This window comes from Zalophus californianus, chromosome 5 (assembly GCF_009762305.2).
Source record: "Zalophus californianus isolate mZalCal1 chromosome 5, mZalCal1.pri.v2, whole genome shotgun sequence".
Classification (NCBI taxonomy): Eukaryota; Metazoa; Chordata; class Mammalia; order Carnivora; family Otariidae; genus Zalophus; species Zalophus californianus.
Genome location: NC_045599.1, coordinates 145,284,441 through 145,309,612, shown reverse-complemented (window position 1 = coordinate 145,309,612; position 25,172 = coordinate 145,284,441). Strand labels below are relative to the sequence as shown.

Here is a 25,172-nt window from a genome sequence, read left to right as displayed (position 1 = left end):
TATCAAATAATGGAATCACCCAACAAGAAGTGAAAGTAAAGCACCTCACTTAAGTTAAAAAGAAAATTAAAAAGTCAAGGTAAGGATAATTAATTCACAGCTTTACAGAACTCACATGTGAAAAGACTGCATTTTATTTCATTGTAAAGTTAATATTGGTTCAATATTCATAGTAGTTATAAACACAGGATTCCAATTTGGACAGACATGGATTCAATTTCTAGCTCTCTGAGCCTTAGTTTCCCCATAGGTAAAATGGGCACTATAAAGATTCATGTCATAGGGATTTAGGGAGGATTAAATTAAATATTGAGTATTTAAAAAGTTTAATGCTGTTTTATGGTCAATTAATCTTCAATAAAGCTCGAAAGAATATGCAATGGGAAAAAGACAGTCTCTTCAACAAATGGTATTGGGAAAACTGGACAGCAACATGCAGAAGAATGAAACTGGACCACTTTCTTTCACCATACATAAAAATAAATTCAAAATGGATTAAAAACTAAATGTGAGACCTAAAACCATAAATATCCTAGAAGAGAACACAGGCAGGAACTTCCTTGGCATCAGCCATAGAAACTTCTTTCTAGCTATGTCTCCTGAGGCAAGAGAAACTAAAGCAAAAGTAAACTATTGGGACTACAACAAAATAAAAAGCTTTTGCACAGCAAAGGAAATGAGCAACAAAACTAAAAGGCAACCTACAGAATGGGAGAAGATATTTGCAAGTGACATATCTGATAAAGGGTTAGTATCCAAAATATGTAAAAACTTATAAAACTCAACACCCAAAAAACGAATACTTCAATTTTAAAATGGGCAGAAGACATGAACAGACATTTCTTCAAAGAAGATATTCATATGGTCAACAGACACATGAAAAGATGCTAAACATCACTGATCATCAAGGAAGTGCAAATCAAAACTACAATGAGGTATCACTTCTCACCGGTCAGAATGGCTAAAATCAACAACACAAGAAATAATAGGTGTTGACGAGGACGTGGAGAAAGGGGAACCCTCTTGCACTGTTGGTGGGAATGCAAACTGGTGCAGCCACTCTAGAAAACAGTATGGAAGTTCCTCAAAAAGTTAAAAATAGAGCTACCCAACGATCCAGTAATTGCACTACTAAGTATTTTCTCAAAGAAAACAAAAATACTGACTCAAAAAAGGATACATGCACCCTGATGTTTATAGCAGCATTATCTACAATAGCAAAATTGTGGAAGCAGCCCAAGTGTCCATCGATTGATGAATGGATAAAAAAGATGTGATACATATATATGTACACACACACACACACACACACACACACACACACACACAAATGGAATATTACTCAGCCAGAAAAAAATGAAATCTTGCCATTTGCAAGAACATGGATGGAGTTAGACAGTATTACGCTAAGCAAAAAAAAATCAGTCAGAGAAAGACAAATATCGTATGTTTCACTCATATGTGAAATTCAAGAAACAAAAGAAATGAGCAAAGGGAATAAAGAAAGAGAGAGAGGCAAACCAAGAAACAGATTCTTAACTACACAGAACAAACAGATGGTGACCAGAAGGGAGGTGGGTCGGGGGAGAAGGAAACAGGTGATGGGGATGAAGGAGGGTACCTGCCAGGTGACATACGGAAGGGCTGAATCACTGTACTGTACACCTGAAACTAATAATACACTGTCTGTTAACTAACTGGAACTCAAATAAAAACTTCGATAAAATAAAATATTCAAAAACAGTTTAATGCTGTGTATAACATATATGACCTAATTATTTTTAATATCATCGTCATCATCGTCACTGTCACCAACATCATTCTCATCTCTCAAGAAAACGTACTAGGAGCCCAGGCTGCCCCAAGGGAACACTCGCGCTCTTCCTGCACTTCCGGTGATGCAGGAGGCGACTAGCAAGGCCACTGCACGACTCCCAGAGGAGGGCCCTGGAAATGACTGTGCAGGGAAGGGATGCAGCCAGCAGAGCGACAGTGGCCTGGGCACTGTGGAGGGGCTGGAACTGGCCTTAAGGGGTGTCCTTGGGACAAGGGGGAGGCATAGTGTCATGTGATTTAAAAGGTCAGGAACAAGATCAGGGCATGATCAGAGCAAGATCAGGGTGCAGATTTTCTAACAATATAAATTAATTTACAAAGCTTGAATTACTCAAAGAATTAATAAGATGCTTTCAAGAGATGGTGAGTGGCCTGTGGCCAGAGGCGTTCAAGCCAGTCGTTGGGCTTGCTTTTAGCCTCACTGAATAAATGGCTTCCAAGTGCTCTTTACACTCTGATGGTCTTTAACTTGTGAATGCTGTGTTTTCCCCCAGTTAAATAAATGATTATTGAGCATTCGAGTGAAAACCAAGCTCCTCAGAGATTCCACCATTCAAGAGAACTGGACAATGAAAAATACCACATAACTCTTTTACCATAAACGTGTCAGCCTTGTTACTTAAGTTACATAATAATGCTTTGAACTTTAATAAAGATTTTAAAAATACTTTTTCCAAATCTTCACCTTTTATAAAGCATTGTGGTATATTTTGTTTTCTGAGTATTCGTTCACTGTATGCCATATGTTTGGTTTTATAGCGGGCAAAAAAGAGACAGTATTTGGAAAACATTCTTAACCTAGGTTCACCCGCTGATAAGATATTTGTAAGCAGCATTACTTAATTATATTTACTAATACAACATCCAGTAGAAAAATAACTTTAGTAATATCTTAAAATAGCAGATAAAATACAGGAGAAATGCAACTAGGTAATTCCTTAGAAAATGCATATTTTTATATAACTGTTCAAATATTGTGACTTGAAAAAAAAAAAAACCTCTATGGACTACAAATCTGATGGAACCAAAGGAAAAGCAGTTGAAATCTGGGCCCCAACTCGGCATTAAAGATGTGCCGCTATATTTATTTCTGTTATGTTGAATAACAAAAAGAAGACAGAGTTTAAACTTAAACCATGTGTATAATAAGTTGGATTCTTTTAGCGTGTTGGCAAAATTGCTGGAGATAGTGTACATCAGGAATTACAATATTTTGAAAAGGGATGAATCAAACATGATTAAAAGACACTTCCTGTTGCAATCTACAACCTACATTAAGTTCTGTTGGTAAATGTCTAAGCCATAACTTTCCTTTCACAGACAAGAACATTTATAGTACTTTCATTTTTTAATTTTTATTTTTTTAAAGATTTTATGTATTTATTTATTTACTTAGAGAGAGCGTGTGTGCAGGGAGGAGGAGGGGCAGAGGGAGACAGCGTGAGAGAGAATCCCAAACAGAGTCTGCGCTGAATGCAGAACCCGACGCAGGGCTCGATCCTAGGCCCTGAGATCATGACCTGAGCTGAAATCAAGAGTCAGATGCTCACCTGACTGAGCCACCCAGGTGCCCCTTATAGTACTTTTCATACAGCCAGGTATACAGGTCTTGTTTTATATTTTTCTAGTTACTTCATCAATCAGATTCAAAATAAGGATACTAAGACTTATCACTCCCAACATCACTGAAACCTTTCATATAATTTGATGTTAAGATTTATATTTAACCCAGATGTCTAAAAACAATAGTACATAAAATGCAGTATTTGGTGTAGCACTGAAAATATATTAGCTGTGTCAACAATCCTTAAGAGGTTCACATTTTATGGAAGATAACATGCAATTAAAAAATAAAAACTTCTTGGCAAATGTGCAAAATTTATATATATATGTATATGTATGTAAATTGCCTCAGTGGTTGCTGACTTTAAAAAAGGAAATTAGATTTTATCATCTCTCTGTATAAAAAGGTTTCTGTGCATTCTTTCTTGGAGCACATCATGGGAGCAGCCTAAAAGCAAAAAGACCAAAGTTTTGCCGCCGTATATGACTGAGCCAAGGAAGCCAGAAAAATCCAAGCCTTTGCAGCCAATTTTTTTGCATCTTGTGGCTTAGAGGAATTAAGAGCTAATGAAGTCTCTGGTTTCAAGTCTAATGACTGAACTGAGGCTATCTTGATCTCTCAAATTCTTCTGTTAAAATACACTACTTTCTGGAAAACTTCTCATGGAGTAATAATAAAACTCTTCCATAGAGAAAACACACTGGTCTGCAGTAAGATGCATAAGGCAGGTGTTAGCAAAGAAAAGCCAAAGAAATAAAAAATAAGACAAAGACCACACATCCCATAAGCAATTAGCAGAGCGAGGAGACCGATTTAGGCCATTTGTATCATGTCCTTTATCATTCCAAACTCCTACACATAAACACCCATAACTATCATTCACTCACCTTCTGAAAAAATATCATAAAAGATGGGATTCTATTCCTTCGTTTTCCTTTGTGTTTTTTATAAAAAAATAAAAATGTTCATGCCAGTACATGCTGCTGTGTCCTAAGAGTACGGATTCTAGCCCATGTACCCACCTGCCAGCAACGTGATCTTCAGTGTCATTTACCGCTCTAATTCCCCATCTATTTAAGGCGCTAAACCCATCAGTTTCCTTCCTCAAAGGAGAATTACATCAAAGATTTAGTAAAAGTCCTTTGAGAATTATAATGTGCTATAAATATACGTTGGGAACAGTAGAGGCTTAGATGGTCTGGTATTTAATGATAAATAAAACTTCAACAAATTCTCTTTAAAAACTGAAGCTTGAAAGAAGTGTAAAGACTGAAAAAGTGTAAATCATAAGCCATAATGCCAAAATAAACAAGTTTGAACCCCAGAGGTTAAACCTATTTGTTCTGGTAATAGTCACCTGACAGCAATCAAAATTCATTATTCAAAGGAAGACGCAAATATCTTGTCATAAAAGAAGCCTTAGATTTTGGACTTGAATTTTAGATTTGAAATGTCTGTCCATTCAACCTGAACACGTTGGCATATTCCTTTATTTTAAGAGGACTCTTAGGGCATTATTGTATTTTAGACTCCATCCATTTTGCATGATGCTAGATGATTAGTTCCTTTTGTATTAAGTCACAACAATACAGTTCTACTTCTAGATATGATTCCATTTTTTTGCTATTTCTGGGCTTAGGATGGTAGTATGATTTTTTTTTTCAGATTTAACACATATTTAAGGCTAATGAGTAGCATTCCTGAAATTAACAGTGAATTTGTAATTCATATAATGCAATGACTTGCATGTACATTTTATACATACAAAAAATTAGTAGTCAATATTCTCTTATTTATGATAACATTTCTTACTAGCGTTACCCTGTTTTGTTTGATAGTGGGCACGCAGTAAATATAAGTGATATAATCCATAACTTAAAAAGGTAATAGAGCTATGACAATTCACTAGAAGAAGAAAAAAGGCTATAAAAATGACAGTAATATAAAATGGAAAGGATATGCCATTTAATAAAATGAAATGCATTTAATATACAGTAGAAAAGAAAGAGGCTAAGCTGTAGCTTGAGAAACAAATAAATTTGGCTTCTTAATAAGCCAAATTCCCCTAATATGAAAATGTAAAACCTTTCCATCAGAGATAAAACGTTTATCCTCATTTAAATATACAATGTTAAATAAAGCAATGCTAATTCCATCATGTATTTTTCTATTTAGCGTTTCCTGAGTTCACCATTCCACTATTTCTATGTTTTCAGGAGCACGTCGAGAAAAATTGCTTAAAAACAGAGAACGCTGAGGTGTTATCTGAAGAACATTCTATCCACACAAGCTAAAAGTACTTAGGGATTTGGGGCAGATTTCAGGACCTTTGAAACTGAAAACCTGGATAGCAGACACTGCACAATGTAAATGTAGGTATACTTCTTATTTCTAGGCGTTAACAGTGAGTATTTGTTACAATTTATTTCTATAATAATGGAGGTTCCACCAAATATAATATTTAACATGGACCCTCCAAGCCAGTTTGAATAGTGCTAAAGTAGCTATCTCAAAAATACCATAAAATGGTCTCATTCAGCCTTTTATGTTGGTAGGAGTGATGTCTCTTCACAAAAGAATCTATGAAACCCCTCAATACAGTATATAGGCACTTGTGTGTTCTATCAGAGAAAATTCCTTGAGACGAATTTTAAGCATACTACCAGAGACAAGTGACATGCCCTGCTATAAAGAAATACCAAAAATCTGACATATCTGTAATATTCACAGATGCAGATATATATTTATGGGACTCTATCAGCATAAATCAAATGGCTATGAATAAAACATCATTTAACCAATTCTAACTTCAGAAGCAGAGCGACACTAAATTTCTCACCATTGATGGAAAAAAGAAAGCAAGGAAAAACACAGCTCGGTGAGAAGATTTTCTCTGACACATTATGCCCAAGTTTTTATCAACACCCAAACTACTTCAACCTAATGTTTACTTTCAGACACAGAAAAATAAAGGTAATTGGATTTTCTAACTTTTCAACTTGTGGTATAACCTGGAAGACGTACCACTTTACACTCTGCTACGGAGAAACAAGCATGCATGGTGACAGAGCACAGTCCTACTGATTCAAGAAAGCACCTAGACTGTGACATCTGAAGTCAAGTGACGTAATCCCCAAATCCTCCATTTCCATTGTCCAAAAGACAGCTGCACCGGATCTTAGCAAACAGCTGACATCTCAGGCACCTGCTGAACCGCAGAAGATACTGGAGGTCCATGATCAGTGCCCATACCCCAAACCAAACCGAAGATTATAAAACTCAACGTGAAGTCAACCCTTTAATGCTCAGCCAGTGGCATGGATCCAACAATGTGACATCAATGAAAAAAAACGCCATAACAGTGCCTGGCTGGAAAAGCTCTTTAGGCGTCGAGGTCGGGAAAAGAAAAGGTTTTGTACCCACCTGGGATCTTTCTGAATGCTATCGATGGATGGGGATCTGGCCAAGGTGCCTTCAGGCGGGAGGGCAGGGCCGGATTTGCTGTACGGAGACTCGACGGAGGGACAATACTGCAGCTGTCGGTAGGGGTCGGCGTAACTGGAGGCTGGGCCGGCTGCGTAGCTGGCCCTCTGGAAGGTGGCGGCGGCGGCGTTCTGTGGACCATGCTGGCTCCCGGTGCGCTGCAAGGGGATGGAGTCGACACCGGGGGAAGATGGGGCTACGACAGGAAAGTAGGGACAAAGTAAAAAATTGAGGACCTGCTCACAGAAACGGTTAACCAGGTCTAGGCAGGGGGAGAATTACACACATAAGAAAAAAAAAGGGGGGGTTTGGAAGAATAAAAAAATCATGTCATATTTGAACCAATACATTCAGTGTTATCCAGTATCATGAGAATTAGCACACTATCTCAGAAAGAAGCCTTTCAGCCACGGGGGAAACGCGTCTGTTGTGTGTTGCGTGCTGTTTACCGTTTTGTTAGTCTCATGTGTAAACTCTGTGTAAAACCCAAACCCAGAGGATCCCTAGGGAATCTTTTATGAGGGATCATGGACAGTTGGTTCTTTACTGTTCATGGGGAGAAAATTCAGGCAGTGTTCACTCAGGTGATGTTACATTAATTTCATTAAGAGTGTAAAACAAACAGTAACGTGGTTAATTCTCCCGAATGAAAGGAACAAAATCTCATGCGTGGGGGTGGAGGGGGAGAGAGAGAGAGGCTGGGCTCCTATTTCCACAGTTAGTCCTGGGGCATTAAACACAGGACTGCTCGTGCTGCTGGAAAGCAACTCCCCAGAGATTTTCATAGGCCTCTTCTTCAACCAAAGCTGTCAGAGTAACACATTCGGTGAAGGGAAGGCATGTGGGAGAAGATGAAGACCAGCCCAACTGCAACACAGACAAGCTAATGAGCCGACATGCCTTTTCCGGAAGTATCTACATCTTTTCAAAAAGTCTACATTGTTTTGAGAAGATTTTGTGTACCAGTTACTAACGTCAGTTTGACTAGTTCCAAACTGAATTTCAATTCTGTTTGCTGCGTGGATTCTTTCCACATGGCATTCTTTTTATCTGGTTCGCAAAGATATTCGACATCTAAGGTTTAACGAACATATACAATGGAAAGAGCATTTTTCATGTTAACAGAACGTGACCAGTTATTAACTGCTGCAATAATTGTGAGCCATGACCAATCCTAGACAGTACGATGACTTTCTGGCATTGCATGCAGATCAGAATAGATCCGAAATATAGCCCGTGTCTGGATGCGACTATTTACACCATGGCGGTTCTGTTACGGAATAAGGTTTCAATTATAAATCAAACCCCTCAACTTTGACTTCCTGAATGCTTACTATTAGTGGATGACAGTAGAGTTTATATTGTCCTCTCTCACATTAGGGGACATATGCCAAATCGAACACACAAAAAAGTATGTCACTTTGAGCAAGCGATTTTTAAAAGAAATTAAGGATTTTGTCAAATGACAAAAAGGTTGTAAAGTGAACTGAGGAAAACATTCTCAGGCCGAGAACTGAGTTTTAAACAAGAGTTCAAGGCTTCTCATTTCCAATGAACTGTAATACTTAACCTTACAATAATCCAAATTAGGAGAAGAGCTACTGTAGCAAGGTGAAGAGTAGAAGAATATTGAAGAAAAACTTTCTAAGCAAAAAAAAATGTACTTATATGCTGAGGAGCAGTCTTTGAAATGATGAGGGTTGTCCTGATGGATTAGGTTTCAAAATGATCTGATGAGACTAAGAACATTAAGTTTGGAAAGAGAAAATATGTCCTACGTCATTTTGCAATTTCTGGAATATTACAAACATGTGTAATTAAAATTCATGTCTTAAAAATGTATGGACAACGTACTTTATATTACGGTGACAGGGGTTGAAAATTTAGGCCAGGCATAACCTTGCTTTTGGAAGAACAAATGCACAGAGGCAAACAAAATTTCATTTTCTAGAAGAGTTGTGACAAGCTAGGCAGCAAATCCAGGGCAAAAGGGGAAAACTAAATACACCTGACATTTTCCACATAAATGCATTTTTTTCCTTCAGGAAAGTAATATCTACATTTAAGCTTGCTGAAAATGGTTCCTAATATCAGAAAAGAAATCCTTTTCTACACAAAAGTGTTGATCATGAATACAGTAAGTACAGTGATTAACAGGAAAAGAGAACAACACAGCAGAGATCAGGAAATAATACCAAAATCTTAGGAAAAAAAATACTTGTTAAAAAACAGTATAGGGAAGGTGAACAACCTGAGTAGCCATGCTGAAAAACTCTCAAGGGACCTTAGTGGAAAGAGTATCATGAGAGTTGTTTAACAAAGACACTCCCAGCAGCAAAGACTCAAGGACACTGGATTCAAAGGGGAAAGCAGGGTGTGAAACAGTTTCTCAAGCGGAAACAGGAAGGCAACATCTCAATACAGAAGGAGAAAGAAAAGGTGGAGGTGAGTTTATGAATAGTGGTAGGCTCCTCTGTGTGCTTCCCTTTGGCCTGTTTGGTGTCAAGGTCATAGAATGCATTCAGTGCTTGGCTTCTACAGTTAGAGTACTGGGTTCACTTCCGGGCCTCTGGGCAATTCTTGGGATCAGATGAGTGAGTTACTGAGCTTTGTAAGCTCCAGCTTTCTGACTGGGGCAGGAAGAGAACAAAATGGCCTCATGGGATCACTATTTGCTTTAAAGACATGAGAGGCATTAAACATCTAATATGCAGAAACTGCTGAACAAAGGAGCTATTGCTATCTTTACCATTAACAATGCTGAAATCAACTAACACTAGAAGAAGAGATTGTCCACACTGTACTGGGGTGAAGACCCCTGCCCCTGGGTATTGGAGTTTAGAGCTCCTGCAAGGGCTTTTTTTCCTCCACAACCCTGTATGAGAGTGAACATGTCGTTCGCACTTCACAGATAGGAAACTGAGGCAGGGAAAGATTATGTAACTTGCCTGAGTTTGCCTGTATGTAATTAGAGAAGGGATTCAAGCCCTTCTACCCCGCTTCCAGAGTGTATACTTTTAAAAAACCACCACTGTGGGGCGCCTGGGTGGCTCAGTCTTTAAGCATCTGCCTTCGGCTCAGGTCATGATCCCAGGGTCCTGGGATCCAGCCCCGCATCGGGCTCCCTGCTCGGCGGGAAGGCTGCTTCTCCCTCTCCCGCTCCCCGTTCCCTCTCTCACTGTGTCTCTCTCTGTCAAATAAATAAATAAAATCTTAAAAAAAAAAAAAACACTGTAAACTGCACCAAGCTTTAAAACTTCAAAATGCATACCAATGAACTACTTACATGGTGAGAAAATTTAGGAGAGGCTTAAAATTAAGGGAAATGTCTACTAAAGACACAAGAAGATATGTGGGTTTATAACAGGAATTAACATGAAGATTATATTGAAAAATTGTTAAAAATTGGTGTTAATTTACAGCATTTCTCATTAAATTGAATTTACAGGGATATGCAGAAAAATACTGAGAAAAATTCTTTACACAGAAAAATCTAACTTTGTTCATTTCTAGAAAAATCAAAGAACACGGACACCTATAGTTATCCTAATTTTAAAGTGTTTTGAATCTTAGTTTAATCACTGATATCACTATATTAACAAAAAAGAGGGTGGATTATGAAATCTAAGATGGGTGAACAACTTCCAAAAAGATCTTATTAGACAATCACAATCGCATTTATGGCACTTGATAAGTGGCCTTTCAGACGTATCATTCCTGAATCCAGCGCTTAAACTTTTAAGTCATTCTAGTAGGATACCTGATGAGAATTTCAAAATATAAAATTAGAATTCAAATTGGTCCTGCCAAACTGAAAAAGAAAAAAAGAACAAGACCGATCAGTGAATGAAAATGACGTAAAACAGCCAAATACAAATGGGGAGAGAACTACCCTATATTCAAATGCAGGTCATGGGATCATCTTGAAAATGCCCTGGGTGTTATACTTAACTAATGAATAATTGTGCATCAAGGACTAATTATGTACCATACAGTGGCTAACTGAACATAATAAATAAATAAATGAGGTTTTTAAATCTTGTTAAAAAATAAAATTATATAAAATTCCTAAAGATTTAATATGTCCTGGTATAATGTCACCACAAAAACTCTAATTATTAAAATATTAAAATGTTGTGTGTCATAAAAAAATAACCCAATTTCCTTGTCAACTGCATTATAATGAACTGTTATCAGATATTAACTATGTCCATTTTTTGAGTCTTGTCATTTACAGTTACTATTCTGATGCTCTTGAAGAACGTGTTTCAGCTTCAAGGAAAGTCATGAAAAGAACTTTTGACAAATAAAGGTTTCTGATATCCTTAAGATCATGAAACTAAACTGGATAAGGATTTCTGGAACTAATGGAAAAACTGCATTCAAACAGAACAAAAATTAGTAACATGGGACCAAATAAATTCAGAAAGATGATTATAGTTTTTATGACTCTTGTTTAAAACATCGCTGGTTCTCTAATGTTTGCTCTTCCAGATTTAAAAAAACTTTTTCTCTCAAGAAATCTATGATTTACAGAAATATGATAAAATATTCCTTTGTAAACAACAACAAAAGAGAAAATGTGTGAGAATCTAAACAGATCTCAGACTAGCCATCAGTAATGTAACAAGGCAATGTCTTATATTTTTTAAGTGTGGCACAGGAAAATGACTTAACATTATACATTAAATTCTCCCTTTCTGCCCTCCGTGTGGCTCATGCAAACCATGGCTGCCCATCAGTTCGGATAAGCAGATACTGGCCACATTATTAAAAACTTCCCTTTAACAGGATGTCTCCTGAATTTCTGTCTGGTTACACATTTTCTCTTAGAGCTCAGCTGACCACATCACCCACATTACAGGATGGCTCTATTCCACGGAACCTTCCCATGGCAAACACTGAGGTGGAAGGTGCTTCCTCAGCTCCTTAAACCAACACCCCCCCCGCCGCCCCCCCCCCCCGCCCGGTCAGCTGCTCCGCAAACAGGCCCTTTTCCACTCAGTAAGCTCTTAGAGCTCAACGAACCGTGCTGCTCGTCTCTTTGGGGAAATTTTAAAAGCAGCCTCTTCGGCAGCTGACTTGATACTTCACCTGACATCTATGCTGTTCACGAAATTATCTGTTTTCTTTAGAGCTTCACAAATAAAGGTCTCCTGTACAAAGGGGGGAGAGATGTTTTATGTGTTGTATTTGCTTGAAAGAGGGGAAGAGGGATCCTTTTTAATAAATCAGGCATTCTACTTTGATCATGATGGATGGTTACATCCATTCTTTACTGACAATCAAAAAAAGAGAACAGAATAAAATGTAAGAATCTGGCACATGAAGAAACTTGGGAGGGATATAAGACAGGGTTCAACCAAAAAGAAAAAAACCCTTTTTTATTACTTATCTTTGCTTTTCTGTGTATTTGTATATATAGAAATATGAAAACATAAATTACATTTATACCTGTTACATAAATACAAAATAAGCACACAATAAGCTAATTAAACAATATTTCCTCTGCAAGCTCAGAAAGTAAAGATGACTTAGGGTGACAACAAGTCCAAGAACTTGGCCATGAACTCTCTTAAAGAGAGCTGGACTCTGTTATTTTAGGAATGAGGTGCCTTTGGCACTCAATCCACTATATACCCAGCAGTATTATCTAGAATTGAATTGTAAAGATCTTCAAATTTTCTGCACTCTGCACAGGCTGATCCATGCTAAATTCAGTGGGAAAATATTCCAGGGTAAATTTAACGTAATCTTTTTGTTTTCATTTTAATTCCAGCATAGGTCACATACAGTGTTACATGAGTTTCAGGTGTACAATATAGGGATTCAACACTTCCATATGTTACTCAGAGCTCATTATTAACATAATCATTTAACTTCATCTATTATTACCTCTGTGGGGAGAGGAACTGCAGGATTTTTAGTAGTAACAGAATCATTATTATTGGTTTGGATGTTGATGTTTCTGGATTTTGCCAATGAGCTGTTGCTACTGGCAAACATGCTGTCCTCCCTCAGCTGAGCTCAATTACACTTTTTATTTACACCGCTTTAGGTGACTTGATACAAGGAAGCATCTGGAAGCTCTTCTCAGTTTTTAAGATGACACTCATCATTGGGTTCATTAAAAATTTCCAATTAGGTAATAATGTGCCCCTGACTTTCTAGACTTAAAAAAAGTTAAAAAACAAAACAAAACAAGAGGTTATGGAAGATCTAATTTGACCTGCTCTAATGGGAAGCAATCATTTTTACAGTTTGAAGTAACAGCATTTAAGAAGTAATAAATGCTAATATTTCACGTTTTTGTGGACTCAAATGATGATTTTAATTGAAAATGTTATTTATATGTTTTGAATAGTAGTAAAATTTTATGAATATGAAGGTTCTATGAAATCCCTCTATAACCTTATTAAGTACTGGCTAGTACTGCAGAGAATTCAGTTTTTTAAAAATACTTTCTCCACACGTGCAAATATTTTCATCACTTCTTTTCCTTTCTCTGTTGCAGCATTTGTCAACCTCAAAGATATTTAGCAGATTTTCTCCTTGCAAACTACCTTTGATAATTCATTCTTTCTTACAAGCTGACACGTTCATCACAGAAAGCTTGTGTTCTCCACTCACTCAAAAACCCATTTATCCCAAAGCGAATTCATGTGACTATCAGTATAGCAGACCTTGGCCATTTTCATTAGGTTAGAAAGATGTTTTTTTTTTGGGGGGGGGGGAAGTGCAGAGTCAAGCATTTGTGTTAATCACATGACTCCTAAGTTGACAGTTATTGGTATGTTTGAGTTTGAAATAAAAATTTGCATTACTTAGTTTCTGCTTAATAGACTTTCTCATCAGCAAACCCATGAAGATCCCATATTCCTTGTCTGGCTGTACCTCTTATTATATAAGCTCTGGTTTTGACAAGCCTTATCCCAGATGAAAGGTATGTTTTATTTAAACAGACATCCAAGTTAAAAGTGTGCCTCTTTAAATTTTCATCATGCAGGAAAGTAAAGCTTCAGACGTTGGGTGGATGTCCCATAAAAGCAGGTGGGGATAGTCGTGCCACCATCGGACTCACTGGCCCGCCTTTTCTGCTGGAGTTCACACAATGCCGCCTCCCTGCACACGGAGGGAACATTGATGGTGGCCCCCCTCCCTCATTTCCTGGCTGCACAAGAAATGAGTGGCTGTCATGTCTGGTAAGGGGATCCTCTCTGGGGAGCCCTGGGGAGCAGACACCACTGCTGATTCAGGAAGTGACCCTTTTACCTTCTCTGAGGCGGCTAGGCCTCCAGGGTCACAGTGCTGGCTTCTCTCTCAGTCCTGTCCTCGGGCATGCAGTCTTCTATTTGCCCTCTGCCTTCCTACTAAGAGCATATCTGGGCCCAGGAAGGCTAGCGGGCCATCCTCAGAGCCTGCTCCCTTCTGTTGGAACTGGGTGGGGGGGAAAAGGCCTGTGGTTCTTGTCTGACAAAGGCTGGGGTGCAGGAACATGAAATGTCCGTGTGTGGGGCGGGGCAGAAGACCCTCTTCAGACCATGTTCCCTGGCCCAGCCCTGGGCAACAGAGTGCCTACTCAGCGGAATGAAATCCTCCTGATTTCCAGTGCTGAGTAGTGAACCTTGTTTGTCTGTCTCACCTTCCACGGCCTGGAGCAGGAGAGAGGGAGAAGCAGGGTTTTAGCACCCTGATTCCCTAACATGTACATGAGTGTGTAAGGATGCTTAGGTAGCTTTTTGGTTTGAGAAAGCCTAGAGGATCTTTTTGCATACCCAAAGGATCGTGGTCCTCATCTGAGTCGGTGTCTGAGATTTAAATCAGTCTTTCCAGTAAGTAACAGGGGTGAGTGGCTACTGTGGCAGCCAAGGAAACATGGAGAAGGCAGGCAGCCAGGAAGATGCATGAGGATGGTGGTAAGCTGCAGTCTGGGGGGGAAAGCCAATGAAGGCATCCCCCAACCCCCTTTGGCGAGGAAGTTTAGGAAGCTTTAACATGTCTCAGCCTCAGTGTCTACAGCTGGGTCCTGATCATCTCCATGCAGTCATCTCCCTGTGTATCTTTCAGCTCTAGAACAGGCTATTACTCAGGACAGCCTTCCTGGTGTGTGGGGTCAGGGAGACGCAGGGAAAGGTCAGCAGAAGGCCAAGCAGGGCAGGGAGAGGAGAGTGGCCATAGAGCTGAGAGCAGTGCCCAGAAACCAGAGCAGGCAGGGAGCACAGCTCCAGCACTGAGTGACCAGGAGCGGATGTGGATGAAGAACACGCACCTGCCAAGCCTCTACTTCCTGCCGAATAACAGAGGAAGGTGGCCTTGGGCCATGGTGGGGGGGGTGGAGGGATTACATATGGCTCAATCAGGGGTTACAGGTTATCTGGGAATGAAAAGATACTATGTGTTGTTTAGTGTTTTTATTCATACTTTGTCTTCAGCTTTATCTGGAATGTTCTAACCCTTAAGATGTTACCTTCCATTGCCAGTTAATTCTCCATATGTTCATGTCCCATTATGAAATGAGACTGAATGTGTTTGAGGACAAGGAGTAGATAGAAGGATCTTTGGATCTGCCAGTGCATCCAGCACATGGTGAGTCTTCAACCGATACTATTTGACTGACAGGATACAAAATCCACGATGAACATGGATGGGTATGTATTTTCTTTTTAAATGATGACTTTAACAAATAGTTTCAATCAAGATGTCTGTTAAGAGCCCAGGATCCAGGACAGGACTGCCTGTGTGTGAAGGTTTGAAGATTGGCTCCACACTTGTGTGACCTTGGGAAGATGACTGAACATCTTTGTGCCTCAGTATTCTGGAAAGTGAGCATCCTATCAGTACCTCCTTTAAGGTATGGTTCTGAGGATTTGTGAATGCATTCAAAGAATTTGGAACAAAAGCCATGCTACATGCTTTCTCTTCCTATCTCATCTGCTTGATACTATGGCACCATCTTGTAATTCCCTAATTTCTTAGGCAAGTCCTTTTGTCTTCATTGCTGAGTGTTGACTCCTCGAACAAGAGCAACTGACCTTCAATCCCCTTGGCTTACTCTCCTTGAAGTATCATCTGGAAGTGCTTGAGGGCTCAAACTGAAGGAACTCCAGCCAGTGTCCCGTTACCCAAGGGCTGAGACATGAGACTGGGTTGCTCGAACCACCTCAGCCACAGATATGAGCCAGAAGTCAGTGGCCCTTAATACTTCAAGTCTAACAGGCCCTATAGAACCCGTCCTTTCCTCCCAAGAAACTGGGGTGTTGGCTCTGGCCCCGGAAGCCAACACCCCGGGATGCGGAAGAGGACCTCCCGAATATGGGAAAGCGATCTTAGAATATTCCTTGTTATTAATTTCTAATTCTGACTTTTGCTAAATATAATTTAATAATATTGTCTAATACATATATAATTTATAAGGAAAGGATATATACCCATTTTAAAGGCATTTTCTCGAACATGTGGGTTCTGACAGAGACAGTTCCTGGGATTGCAGGGTTCGCTAAGGAAGTGTCAGGATTTGAAAAAAAATAAATTAAGTGTAGAAACAGGGAGTAACCTGAGCAGGTACAGGGGAGAGAGAACCTGTGGCTTCATACTTAGGGGTTAGAGAGAGGTGGTTTCTCCCCACCTGTCATCCCATGAGACCATCCATGCACATCTGGAAATTTCCATATTACTGCATAAATCAGATTTCCTCAAAAGTGCCTCAAGTTCAAAAGGGCAGGCTGGGATGGGGTCTTGGACATCCAGATGTCACAACCTCAGCAGCTCTCTGCCAGGGCAGAGATTACTGTTACTGAGAAAACCCAGGCAAACGCTTCTTCTTCTCTGACGCACTTAGGGAATGCTGCTGCCTTCCCTCATAGGAAGGATGAACCCCGTGTTCTTTCATTCGGCATGGCGGTCCGCTGACGGCTTAGGGCAAGGGTCGGCAAACTTTTCCAGAAAAGGCCAGAAAGTAAACATGCTCAGCTTTACCAACCATACGGTCTCTGCTACAACTACTCCTCAGCTGCTACAGCCTGGAAGCAGCTAGAAATGATACGGGACACATGGGTGTGGCTGGATTCCAGTGACTTTATTTATAGACCCCGAAATCTGCATTTCATAGAACTTCTACATATCAGAAAATATTCTCCATCTTTTATCTATAAATCATTTAAAAACGTAATAATTATTTTTAGCTCATGAGCAGTATTCAAATAGGTGGCGAGCTGGATTTGGCCCATATCTAGGGTTTGCAGACCCCAGCTTAGAGAAAACACCAATTTTGTTTTGTTTTTGTTTTAATTGGTTTTTAAAGTGGGAACATCTGCCCCTGTCTTTAACCTGACATAGAAGAATGAAGTATTTTTTTCTTAGTGTAGATAATTTTTTACAAAAGCCCCAGAAGCTTAACAAAAGATAATTCTAAGAGCCTATGAATACAGGCCAGAGAATCAATATAATCCTTTTTGTTGTCAGTTTTTATGCAAATTACATACTGAACATCACTGAGGTTATCTTTGTCTCTTATAAGGGGTGTGTGCAAATAAAACTATCTTAGTTAGTAGTATGTGACCAACTCAACGTTAAAATAGCCCAGCCTCAGACAGGACCGGTTTCTAGCAGGCTGGTGATGAGAGAATTCTGGCAGAAGAATAAATGGGTATTCTTTTGCATCTGAACCAAGATACGTATTATTAACATTGGATGGCATTTATGATGTCAAAAAATAAAAGAAAGCATTTTGTGCCTTTCTTCTTATGATGCAGTAAAATACTGAAATGTACATATCAATAATCAACCATAAAAGCAACTTCGCTGGCCTGGATTTCAAAACGTGTAATTTAGTATCATAATGCAGTTAACAAAATTGCTATGCTCTACTTCGTGGTCTAACTGGAAGTTACCATGGTCTGAAGATGCAGGGAGACGTGTGCCAAGTTCCGGACTAGAGATTCAGTTTTCCCACGCCTGAGGCTCTGTTCGAGGTTAACACGGGTCATTTGAACTGAGGGACAGAGCTTTGCTGTGTGCAAACCAGCAGCATCATATTTTCTAAGTTTACTTAGCAATGGGAGGCTTTATAATAAGTGTAGTTCTCAACATCTTAATTATATCAATTTTGTAGTTAGATGAATGCTCTCTAGCACATTTAATCAGGACATTTGACCAGTTATTTTGCAAATGGCTACATATTCTGGAAAACACTTGCCTTTCTTCGTGCAGCCTGTGGCTGTGTTCATTTAAAAATATATATTTAACCCAGGAGAGTTCTGCGGTTGATTGAATCGTATGCAACTGTCGATATTCGACCTTTAAATAATAATTTCATCTGATTCAGCCTGATAGTGTCTATGAAGTAAATTCTCAGTTTGCCCTACAAAACATGCTTCATTTTTAGTAAATACGGTTTCCCCAAGCTTGCCAAATAGGTAGGCTATCATTAAAGAACACTTACCTGCATTAGGCACATGCCTTTTATGTCCTGTATAGTAACAGTGCTTTGTTGGGAGTGCTTATATTCATTAAATATGTGAATGATGACATACAAAAAATTAGCACTCCTTCTTTCAGTTTGCCTGTTAGACAACATAAACTTACAACCCCCATTAAACTTCTTCCATTTAAAATATCCTCAGGTAGCTAAACGAGTCGTACTTGGTTTCTCTCATTATCATCACAGACGTTCATGATAGAAGCAGGTCATAATGCTTGTGAGCAGAGAGGACACGGACACGGACGGACCTTTCACGGGGTCCCGAGCACCCCCCCCCACTACGGACAGGCCACCGAGGGGCATCTGAATACACACCTGTGCTCGTGCGGTAAGTGCCCGTGTGTGCTGGCGGCAGAGGGTCCCCCTGGCTCTGGCTGAGACTCCTCATAGGGGGCTTCTGATAGACACGGTCCTCATAGATGGGGTCGATGTGGTGCTCTGGGGACTGCAGAGCCCGCAGCTCCGGGCCCAGGTGGCCGTGCTGGCTGCTATACGAGGCCCGGGACCCAGCTGAAAGAAATTAACAGGCGACACTGAGCCCCGATCGACATCCAAACAGAACTTGCTTTATCAAAGCCATATTTGAATTTGTTTTTTTGGGTTTTTTTTTTTTTTTTGCCCATAAATGTTGAAATCTGCAGAAAATCAAATGAATAACATGAAATGGCAGCAATATGTCAAGCTAATCGGCTTATCGGCATCACCCAGCTGCCTTGCTCAGCTCCCAGACCTGATCTCCCTATAAGGATGATAATGATTCTGAGATAAATCCACCCAGCACAGGGCCAGCGAGACATCGTTTTTCTCGGCCTAACGAACGTGGCTGGCTTCCTCACTAAAGGAATTGGGCAGACAAGTCAGACCTAAAAACCTCTTAGTATCCCAGAGTCCTTGCACCTTAAAGTTTGCAACAGAAATGATTATTTAAAATGATTAGCAAATGAATAAACCATGATGGCAAGCCATCTTGATGTTGTTCCTGAAAAGTGAAGCAGAATTCCTTCTGGTCAGCAGTTTCTTCCTGGACAATGGATGAACTGAAATGTTCGGACTTCCAATGGCCTAAATCCCCGAGATAAGCAGATTTTAAAGAAACAGACGTTCAAGTTACATTTTCTTTTACCCTCCTCCAAACTGAAGCACCTGCACTTAGTTTACCCTCCTCTGAAAAAGGTACAAATGGCTGTCACTAGCTGGTTTAATTTGTAAGTTGAGGCTACGCATCCCCTGCCTAGTAGTATTTGTGAATCCTTATTTGTGTCATTTTGTTGCAGTGTATGGGGAGAGGGGTTGCTTTGAAGCAATGCTGTGGACCAGGAAGCCTCTGCTGACATGAGCAAAGAGCATTCTGTGAGGGCTAAGAGGCTGGCCTGATACACAGACAAGAAGACGCTGATTGAGAAGTGGTATTTCACACGAGGTATAGATGGAATCACAGGAGCCGAAGTGCCAGGAGAATCATCTGCACCAAGGCAGCGGGTGGAGGACCCCGAGGGACCAGCAAGGAGAGATGGTTATCTAACGACGGTGAGTGGAGAACACACACAAGAACACAATGCGGCGAACAGCTGATGCTAGGAGAGACCCTTCAGCTAAGTCTTCAACGCTGAGACTCACATGGCATGCTGGGATTTAGCTGTCAGCTGTCTCTGAATGGCCCGAATTCGGAGCTCTCCATTCTAGTCTAAAGCAACAAGCCTTTGGGATAACCTGATTTTGGTGGTGTTTGTGGGTAGTTCTCTCTCTGTCTGCTGGTCCAAGGCTCTCCCTGGTGGTCATGCTAGAGCTAAATTCTTCAATGCTCAGTGACTGCCCTGCTTCCTCAGGATCATGTGACCCCAAGGATTTTAATACTCTGACCTAGAATCTCTGAGGAAAAACCCATTCGAAAGTTCTGAAATTGCTGGCAGATAAATCCATTTTACCAATATATTTTACCATAGGTTGTTTTCAATTTAAATAAACAAAACAGAGCATTTCTGAATGACTGAGACAGTCATTGGGAATTCTATGAATTCAGCATTAATAAAAATTACTGAATGTTTTGAGGAAAGGGAAGGAATAGAGCAAGCAAGTTCCTTACTTCCCTTTCCTAGTAATTAAATAAGTTCTGATTTAGACAGCATTCAGATGAATGATAGATTCAAAATAACTGTTTTGCATAATTAGGTTCATTGCATCTGATTTATCAAATGCCAACATCACACTGAATATTATCTCATGTTCATATTTTCCAGGAATATATTTAAGTACGGTATGCCTTGAGTTCCTGCTGTCAATTCTTCCTTCTTCTGGAGGCTTTGATAATATTGCCAAAGACTTAAAAGTGTAAAAGCAAGGAGACAGTCATTATATCCAAATCTTATAGAGTTAAATGAGAGTTTTCCATCACTGGTAGATTTAGAGTTGTAACTTTATCACCATTCCTTGACCCTAAGTCTCTAAAAACACCCAAAACAAGCAATAAGAGGACCCGATGATCTTCTGAAGGGTGACGTGATCTGAGGGCCATGTGAAAATCTTCTGTTACAAGCATTAACTGTACATGAGGAAATCTGTCCTAGCACCATGAATCAGACATTAATGACCAAGGGTCCTAGGCAGGGAGCAAGAATCTTAAAGTCTACCTTAGTGTTGCTTTTTAATGGATGATTGCAAAGATCGCAGGAATGAAGTCCAAAAGGGAAAGAAAGATTGAAATGTCCAAGAAGGGGTGTGATCCTTTTTAGAAAGGGATATAGCATAAATTGAACCTACAAATTAAAGCTAACAAACATCTGCTAATCCAGGAGGAAGCCAGCAACAGATCTGCAGGGAGCCTTGACACCAGAGATGATCATGCAGCTGAAAGGGCTTGTCTCATTCCCCCACACCACACCACACCACACCACACCTTCCTTGGGTCAGAGTCCGGCAGGCACCGTTTTCATTCTGACCAACAATATGAAACATTTATCACTTCTAGACTGATGTGCAAATAAATTTCTACATGCTGAATTTTATATGTTGTTTCTATGCACCAGTTAGTCCTTACTAATCAACAGATTCATCCATTCAACACATATTTGCTGGGTGTCTGGGCAACTTCAAGATGTTGAGGACACCAGGGTGCTTAAGACAAATGAGGTCCCTGGCCTTGAAAATAAGTCATCCCATTCAAGTAAGTACAGGGGATAAAGGTACTGAAGAAAAGTGAAGTAGGGTAAGGGGAGAGCAGACAAAGTGCCGGTGGGGGAATACTGTTTTGAAAAGGTGGTCAAGAAAGTTCTTTTTGCTTATCTGGCATTTCGGCAGAAAACTTCATAAGGCCAGAGAAAGAACCATACTGGAGGAAGATCCGTGTGTTTCTCAGAGGAACCAGCAGTATGAGCAAAGGCCCTCTGTAGGAGATTCATTTCATGATATTTATAGAAGTGATTTTATTAGTACCTACTTAATCCATATTGTCTTTAAAAAGAAACACAGTGTATGGACGCTTTATGAGTTCAGACGACAACTGGTTGTAAGAACTGAACAGATTTTCTTTTTAACTCAAAATTTCACAATCCCAGCAACCACATTTTTATCAATGGGAGTTGGAATATTCAATGGAAGATCACACCTAAGAAGCTCATGACTGCAAACCGAAGATTCACCTTCAGATTCTTCCTTCCTTCTTCCCCAAGTATCTGGGGAAAACTCTTTGAAAGGCTGATTCCTGGACACAACCCCAAAAGATTCAGACTTGATCCATCTGAGCAGGGAGAAGCAATTTGTGTTTAACAGGCAACACCTCACCTTGTGATTCTAACTGCAGAGATCACACTGAGAGACCTCTGTTTGAGATAAAATAGGGAGACAGGAGATAGGCATGTTTAAAAGAAAGAGATAAATAGCTAATGTGTTGTGCAACATTCAATTTGTCATTTCTTGCTTTCTTCAAATAATAGAATTTACTATCAGATTATGCTGATTACTTTACCAGACAGAATGGAAGAAGTTCATTCTGGTTTTCATTGGGATCCATTTGTGTTATTTCTATACTATCTAATTTATGCCCCTTTAATGTGAATTCACTTGCTTTTGCAAAGAAATAAATATTTGCGTGTTTTCATTTGGCTATATTAATACTAGGTTCTTAAGGACATACTGCCATCGACATACTGCCATCGATCTGTTCTCTTCAAATCCGGGAGCCAGCTTCAGACGCTCACCGGCAAAGAAGTGGAAGGAGAAAATGAAGACCTAAATGATGCAAAGGTCAGTTGGCCAGAGCAAACTGACTCAACGTGCGTGTGAACAGGAGACAGAGACAAGTGTTTTCATTTCTGACATAATGAACTGTGTTCAGAAGAAGAGCTATGAACTTCCCGTGCTATGAAGAAAAGTCCAGAGTAAAATCTTTGGCATTCAGGTTTCTTAAAAATTGTGACTTTAGTTCATACATCGATGTTTCTTAGTGAAACTACATCTCAGAAGGGTAGAATAGAACTTCCAAAGAGAACAGTGGTTTCTGGAATGGGAACAGATTTTCCCCTCGCAAATCCCCACTGTACCTTTTCCGTCGCCGAATACTGATTTCGGAGGTCTGATCCCTGCTGATACACTGACATCCCTGAGCAACGTGGCCAGGAGGCTTGGCTCATGCAGGTAGAAACCCTGGGCTCCCTGAGTTTATGGCCTTGGAAGAGTTATTCTGTGGATTTTGAACCTCTTAAAAATTCTGGCTTGATATTTGTCATTATGAAACTCAAGAGGAAAAAATGATACCAACAAATAAGCACTTTTAGAAATAAAAAGTAATTTTGGTTAACAATACCGTATCGTAAGTGTGTGCTAAGTAAATTGCTGAAAGATACAATATTACATCTTTGATCTAAGGAATACCTTGCCATAATGAAGATTTACTTGTTTAATTCTTGGTTTTTGCTTTTGACTCAAATCAAAATTCCAAAACTTACTCCCTACCTCTATGCTAATTCACAAGTTAATTTAAGTATTTAAAGGACCCCCGAAGGACTTCCTATGGATATTGAGTTAAGTCCATGTGCTAAATTTCATTTGCAAATGATCATTAATTCGCTGAATTAGTTTGACATCTTATCTTAAGTTGTTGTAAATGTTAAAATATATGAACACATTTCCTATACAGGCTATGAGCCATATTTCAGACAGACGTTTGGAAGGGAGACTATTAATTCGTACAAATGAATGATAAAATCTGCATTGGAGCTTAATAATTTCAATGTACGAGGGCCATCTGATGATATAAGTTGATTCTGCGAAAAGTCTGTTTTGGAAAGCTTTGGAAAATGCCCTCCTGTTTCATCGACTTCATAAGTCCTAGATTTTCATATATTATGGAAACTTTGCTGCTATCACAAATAAGTTAAACGCTCATGCAGTCTCTGACAAGGTACAAAACACAGGATTTGTTCCTGTCACTCTATGATGAGCTTTCCAATACAACTTAATGTAATTATGAAACCTCACCACACCTTTTACCAAATACTGTAATCTACTGAGACTCCAATACTTTGCGCGGAGAATAACTTAAAAGTGAAAATCACTTGGCCAGGAAGCAGCAATACATGTGCCCATGGGATCTGGTCCCCTATAATAGCAGGTGTCCCTCATTCTTGGATTTTCTCTCTAACCACGAGCATTTCTTCCCAAGCTGTGACAAAAACAGGCTTCTTTTGTCCAATTCCTTTTGTGACAGGCAGGTGTATGGAGAGTAGCGAGACAGCGGTCACGGGGTGTAATGAGTAATATCTGATATCTTCGCTTTCTTAGGATGGCCCGTTTCTGTTTATTTGCAGTCGCGGGTTCTGTGTCTGCCGTGAAGAGGATGGCGTACTAGGGCAAAACTCACACCCAACCCCAAGTTAAAGAAGAGCCTGCGGAAACACACTTGTCTAGGATGGGACCGGTACTAGTGAAACAACTAGCCTGAACAGGGTGGTTTGGCACCTGTCCTTGTTGTTGGCTTTTGATTTATTTCAGGGTAGATAAAGAGTAGCTCCAAATGAACTAGCCACGTATTTCAGGGCTTCTCCAAACACCAACGGCATGAGTCCCCCGATTAAAATTTTGGTTCTAACTCAGCAGGTCTGAGGTTCTGCATTTTTATTATAAGTTCTCTGGCAACGCTGGGGTTGCTGGTCTGCAGACCACCCTTCGAGAAGCCAGGGCGTACTGGTTTAGCTACGGACACGTATCTTGGTGGCTAGAGGACTTCAACTGTGGCATCCTTCTGGAGACAGACATATGGATTCCTTATTCTCTCCCTGCCTTATGAAGCAAGCATGAGTGCCTCAGCACAGGTGCAGGCTGAAGGTGTAGTCAGATGCTGATGGGGCCTCAGTGGGCACCCTGGAACCTGGCTTCCGAGCATGGCTGTGCTGGCCACCACATACGGGCATCGCACCGGCTGCCTTGGGTTGCCTTGGCCTAGGGGTCAGGCTTCCCCACGTGGACTGCCGCAGAGTGACTGATCTTGGCTCTAGGTGGCCAAGGCCCAGATCCTAAGGGACCTGTAAAAGCCTTTGTGAGCAGGCTAGCTTCTTAGGGGAAAAAAACGCATCTTTCCTGTAGAGGGCAGACGTTTTGGATCTGGGTGGACTGGAATGTGTTTGCTGCTATTGTTAGGCTTCCTGATGGGTTCTGGGGAAGCACGGGTCTACGGTCCCTGCACTGCCACAGTGCACACCTATGCAAGGGTTCTGCTCGGGGCTTCTCAACCCTGGGAGGACATACGCGGCGTTCACCTGGAAGCCTTTTTAACAGTACTGAGGCTGGGGATCCACTCCAGACTACTGAATTAGGACC

At 40.2% G+C, this 25,172-nt stretch overlaps 1 protein-coding gene across 4 annotated transcripts in view; it reads right to left on the bottom strand.

Moving 5' to 3' along the window:
• Positions 1 to 25,172, bottom strand: part of CTNND2 (catenin delta 2) — a 904,171-nt gene that overhangs the window by 339,222 nt on the left and 539,777 nt on the right. For all 4 annotated transcript variants that reach the window (XM_027605522.1, XM_027605518.2, XM_027605519.2 and 1 more), the window contains 2 exons: positions 18,678 to 18,872; positions 6,824 to 7,079 (listed from right to left, as the gene is read on the bottom strand). In XM_027605522.1, the coding sequence (XP_027461323.1) occupies positions 6,824 to 7,079; positions 18,678 to 18,872 (451 nt within the window). The remainder of the gene's footprint in view (positions 1 to 6,823; positions 7,080 to 18,677; positions 18,873 to 25,172) is intronic.